At 42.9% G+C, this 6,000-nt stretch overlaps 1 protein-coding gene across 2 annotated transcripts in view; it reads right to left on the reverse strand.

Annotated features, from left to right (window-relative positions):
- CIDEA (cell death inducing DFFA like effector a) overlaps window positions 1-4,143 on the reverse strand; it is a 62,178-nt gene extending 58,035 nt beyond the window's left edge. The window contains exon 1 of one of the 2 annotated variants that reach the window (XR_013277642.1): window positions 4,015-4,129. Coding sequence is in view for 1 of the 2 variants with exons in the window: in XM_077492423.1 (XP_077348549.1) it covers window positions 4,015-4,067 (53 nt within the window). In the remaining variant the exon portion in view is untranslated. Of the gene's footprint in view, window positions 1-4,014 lie in introns of both variants that reach the window. The other variant, XM_077492423.1, reaches the window with a different exon arrangement.
- Between the last annotated feature and the right edge of the window lie 1,857 nt (window positions 4,144-6,000).

A 6,000-nucleotide genomic window follows, 5' to 3' on the forward strand; every position in this document is an offset into this window, starting at 1 on the left:
TCAGCAGTTACACTTTTTGTAGCTGCTGCTGACTTTTAATAAACAAAAAAACAACTGGAGCTCCCCTTTAAATATAACCTGAAAGATAGAGGCTCCTCTTCTGCACTGAAATTGCCAACTCTGCTTCTCACATGTGCATTAGAAGCCTCAGCAAGTCAGATACATCCTACCTTATTTCCTGGCTTGGGGGAAATCCAGCATCACCTAGCTCCTTCCTCTTCAGCCTTGGCATCCCTGACCTACCCCTTTCATTTATTTAAATTTCAGTTCTTTCAAATATGGAGGTTCAGCATTACCTAGGGTGTTGCGCATAGTATACAATCTGCCTGGCACTTGATCTAATGCTGCTGTCTGCTTGGAGGCCACTTTTTTGGGCTCCTTAGCCAACCTCCAAAATTTGGTTTACAGAAGACCCAAAGCATATCTGGCGGTTCCAGAACAGACGTGTACCACTTGGAGGGTGTGGGGATCTGCCAGTTGTTGTTTTCTACATCCGCATCAATGGTCACCTGCTCAAACTCTCTGGGGCAATCCTTTTCTTCCCCACCACACCCTTAATTGCGAGCAAGTAATGGTATTAAAACTTTGGCAGATATCATGCCTTTGCGAACTCTTCTGCCTTTTGTACAGCTTGCCAGGCACTTTAACTTTCTGCTGTTGATGCAATTTCGTAACAGCCAACTGCGACCAGAGCTCAGTTTCATCAGCCACCCCTCCTTAGATAGGGAAAACCGGGATGAGTGCTTGGAGGGTGGCCCTAAACTGATGATCTCTTCCAGGCATAAGTTGATTCGAGTCAACTTCTTGCATAGAGTGTACTACACTCCTGTGTGACTCCAAACGGTGTACCCGACATGCGATCCACAATGCCTTTGGCATCGGGCTCTAGGGTCCTTCTTGCACATGTTCTAGTCTTGCCCAAGTATTGCGAAATTTTGGTTGGAAGCATTTGAAGTAATCTTAGGCTGCAGTTGAGGCTTTTGGCTTCCCCGGATAGGGTTGTCACCTCATCCCTTTAAACCTAAACACATAAAATTTACACAGTTTCTGCAGCTATAGGTGGTAATGAAACTCACTTGGTGCCTTATCTGCATTAAATTGGCCTCAGAACCTGTGTAATTCAAATGTGTTTGGGTTTAAAGGCATGAGGTGGCAACCCTATCCTCAGAGCTGGCACTTCTAGGTATCCATAAAGGATGAGAAGAGGCCCTACCATACCAAATGGTTAATCTCATATCTCCTATATTGCCCAAAAAAATAAATCCTCCTTAAAGAGGGATTCCACTGGAAAAAAAATTCTTATAAGCCAGCAGCTATAAATACTACAGCTGCCGACTTTTAATAAATGGACACTCACCTGTCCCAGGGTCCAGCGATGTCAGCAGCCGAGGCCGATCGATCGCTCGGCTCTCGGCCCGCTGCCGCCATTCTCAGAGAGGGAATCAGGAAGTGAAGCTTCACTTCCGGTTCCCTACTGCGCATGCGCGAGTCGCGCAGCACAATGAGAATGGTCCGCTGTCTCTGGGACCCGTGTGTGTCCCAGCAGACAGCGCGCCGGGACAGGAAGAGGCATAGACGGTGGGGGGGGGGGGGGGGGGGGTTATCCAATGAGCAGAAGTTCCACTTTAGGGTGGAACCCCGCTTTAAGTGGACCTCCTCCGCTCCACCTGCGGTGTCCTCCTGGAAAGCAATAGTAGATGCTGCCTTACCTATAGTATATCAGTCGGGGGATGTTCTTGGAAGTATGAGAAGGCTTGGTCTTCTTGGACCTCCGATTAAATTTTGTTGACTATTTTTGTTTTTCTTACAGTTAAGCATATAGACTGATAATTTGCCAGCTACTATCTTGGGAGGGGGGCTGCTGCACACAGGAAGGCTTTTTATCTTAATGCAGTAAGATAAAAAAAAAAAAAAACCCTTCTGCTTTTACAACCACTTTAAGCACATGCAAGATGTTCCATATTACAAGCATTCTAGCATTCTCAAATCGGAAGTATTGCTTGCAAGAATTAAACGGTGTGTGCTGTCACTTGCCAATAGGGATGAGCTCCGGCGTGTTCGCACACTCCACATATAGAGCCCACCAGGAAGTTGGCTCAGCGCTGCGCTAATCACAGGCAGAGAGACATTTCCCGATCACAGCAGCTGCGCATTGGGGCAACGTCTCACTGCCTGTGATTAGCGCAGCGCTGTGTTGACTTCCTGGCAGGCTCTGCACGTGGAGTGGGCGAACACGCCGGAGTTCATCCTTACTTGCCAAGTGCCTTTGCTCTTTGGAACATGTATGGGATAGGTTAAAAAAACCTGTATCCCCACCCTTCTCTTAAAACAAATAGTAAAGTTCTGCATGGACCCAATGTAGCCAGAGAAAAAAGTAAATAGATTGTATGCAAATATCCAAATGCCCATGTAGGTCTATAGGTGGCCTTATTTTAGCATGGAAACTTAAATACAGAGGCTGTCATAGCCAGGCAGCATATGATAATTAGATACCTGTGACCTGGTTACTGTGGAGTAATAAGTGCATGTATAATTTAGGTTTTGTATTTATAAGTTATACAAATGTATATCTACAGCATTTTTCTGTATGCTGCTTACTGACAAACCTAGAGGGCTAAACATAGGCTTGCAAATAGGATTCTGTATATTAAAATTTATGGTTGTGTCATGCCTTGATCCTATTGGTAAATTCTTCCCTGGGGCTTCACTGGAAAGAGTTTCTTGTTACCAGCCAGTAGGGACCTGTAGAGGACTGAGCACAGCTGAACAAGAAATCTCTAACGCCACCTACACCAATTGTCATTTGCAATGCCATTTGCAGTAGATATGCAATTAATAGCATACAATGATAGATAGTAGGCCAAGAACACACATGTACAATTATGGGTTTAGGTTAAGAAGAACTGGATCAAATGAAAATCAAATCTTTAACCTGTAGCAACCAATCAGGTTTTAGCTTCTGCATATTGGGCTGAAATCATTGAACTTGACATACATCTGGCTGCAATAAACGACAGCTGCTCTTAAATCAGACTCGGTGGGGGTTGACTCCCTAAGGAACAGAGGCCATTTAGACTAGGTTTCCACTAGTGCGACTTTTCATGCTATTTGGGACTGAAACGTTGCATGACAAGTCCTACCCCATGATTTCCAATGAGTACCGTACATATCTGTGCGACTTCAAGGTGCAGCAACTTAAAAGTAGTCCTTGCACTGCTTTGGTCCCACTTTGATGCGACTTGAGGCCCATAGACCTCAAGAATACACAGGCATTGCTTCAAGTCGTGGGGGAAAACAAATGCGTGACTTTGGGGACGCAATAGTGGAAATCTAGCCTTACAGAGTATAAAGAACGTTAAATAATAAAGGCCTGTGTTTACTTTAAATACACAGTCATATGAGCAGGATGCATACAGGTGACATGGCATTTACTAAGATCGCTGAATGTTCACATTGCTGAAAAGCTTTTACTCTTATTAAAATCATTTAAATTGGAATGGCCAAAATGGAGCTCAAACATGAAAAAATGAAAAGTTGCTGTAGCAAAAAAAAAAAATATAGTAATAAAAATGTTATATATATATATATATATATATATATATATATATATATATATAAAAATTTTTTTTTTTTTTTAATAATAATAATAATAATAATAATATATATATTAAAAAAATAAAAAAAAATTAAAAAAAAAATTCCCAGAGGAAGCTACTTGGCGGTTTAAACATTAAACAAATATTCTGATTAGTTGCTATGAACAACAAGATAATATAGGGTCTTCATACTTCTCATACATCAGCTCTCAGTTGTGTTTATCAGCAGCAAGATGTCATGCATAAAAATTATTCACAAAACTATAATAATACTATACTACAATATCAAGTATAGTTAATGTAATATATTTATCCACAATTAAATAATGGCTGTAATAAAGGACACCATTGCAAATGTTGTTACAAAATACAGATCCTAGATTGCAATGTCATAGAGAAAAACATGTATTTATCTCACCTTATTATAGCCCTGGGTGATAAGGCATTGGCATACTCCAGTGCACCCTGCATCCTTCTCTGTGTGTGTTGAGCTTGTTAATACATCCAAGAGGAGAGAGGTAACCTTTCCCCTACTTCCACTGCTGAAAACCTGTCTCCTCCCCTTCCCCATCACACACACAAACAGGCTCCTCTTGTGCAGCAGCTGATTCATTCACTGCTCCTATATTATTCTATTAGAATTATATAGGATTTATATAGTGCCAACAGTTTGCACAGCACTTTACAACATAAGGACAGACAGTACACTTACAATAATTAAATGAATACAAGAGGGATCAGAGGGCCCTGCTCGTTAGAGCTTACGATCTATATGTCACTCTTAAGCCAGGTACACATGATCAGATTATCGGACAAATTTTCGTCCAACTTTTGTTGCATGCTAGTCCCATATCGAAAGTGAAGACTTTACTCACCATGAAAATATTGCTGTAGTCAGAAGTGACGTAATGTGTTGAATTGTTTTGTATGTGTTCTTTCATTTCTGAGTAAGGATGAGCGCCGGCGTGTTCGCACACTCCACGTGCAGAGCTGCCAGGAAGTCGGCGCAGTGCCGCGCTAATCACAGGTAGTGAGACATTGCCCAGATGCGCGGCTGCAGAGATCGGGCAATGTCTCACTGCCTGTGATTAGCGCAGCTCTGCGCTGACTTGCTAGCGGGCTCTGTACGTGGAGTGTGCGAACACGCCGGAGCTCATCCCTTTTTCTGAGCATGTGTAGTCTTGCTCTTACGATTTGTTCTCAGCCGAAACAATAATTAAACAAAAATCGGACATTGTGTTCACATCTGACTAAAATTTTAGAGCCTGCACATCCAGTTTTTGTCGTCTGAAAATTTGTAATCGGCTGTCGAGAAGCACCATACTAACGATCAGAAAATTGGCAGATCATTCAACGGAGGAAATGTAACTTCTGATTTTCTGAGCGTGTGTACGGGCCTTTAATCATCGCCATGCTAAACAGGAATTCATCACTGAGTTGCCAAGTTTTTGAAAAGATAGGAATGTTTTCAGCTAGCGTGGTTGGCCTTTAACCACTTTAGCCCTGGAAGGATTTACCCCCTTCCTGACCAGAGCATTTTTTGCGATACGGCACTGCATCAATTTAACTGACAATTGCGGGGTCATGCAATGTTGCACCCAAACAAAATTGACGTCCTTTTTTTTCCCACAAATAGAGCTTTCTTTAGGTGGTATTTGATCACCTCTGTGTTTTTTATTTTTTGTGCTATAAACAAAAAAAGAGCTACAATTTTGAAAAAAAGCAATATTTTTTACTTTTTGCTCTAATACTATCCCCCAAAAAAATAAAAGTTTCTTCCTCAGTTTAGGCTGATATGTATTCTTCTACATATTTTTGGTAAAAAAATCGCAATAAGCGTATTTTGATTGGTTTAAAAATGCACTGATTACTGTGTAAGAGCCCGTTCACACTGAGGCAGCACGACTTGCAGCGCGACTGCCTCAGGCGACCGGGATCCGACTTTAGCGGCGGCTTGTGAAATTACTTCTGTATAGAAGTCAATGCAAGTCGCCCCAAAAGTTGTACAGGAACCTTTTTCTAAGTCGGAGCGACTTGAGTCGCTCCGATTAGAACCGTACCATTGCATAGAGCGGGACGCGACTTGTCAGGTGGCTAAGTCGCCTGACGGGTCGCCCCTGTGTGAACGGACCCTGAATGACACTGGCAGGGAAGGGGTTAAACACTAGGGGGCGATCAAGGATTAAATGTGTTCCCTCAGTGTGTTCTAACTGTAGGGGGGGTGGGCTCACTAGAACATGACAGAGATCACTGCTCCCCATGGCAGGGAGCAGTAGATCCCTGTCATGTTTGTAGGCAGAACAGGGAAATGCCTTGTTTACACCTCCTCGTTCTGCCTCACCGTGTCATGATCGTGGCCCACCAGCAGACAATGAGTCCACGGGACCATGGGCATGCTCATGTG

The sequence above is a fragment of the Lithobates pipiens genome, unplaced genomic scaffold (assembly GCF_037356315.1).
Source record: "Lithobates pipiens isolate NorthernLeopardFrog02 unplaced genomic scaffold, aLitPip1_a1.2 Scaffold_19, whole genome shotgun sequence".
Classification (NCBI taxonomy): Eukaryota; Metazoa; Chordata; class Amphibia; order Anura; family Ranidae; genus Lithobates; species Lithobates pipiens.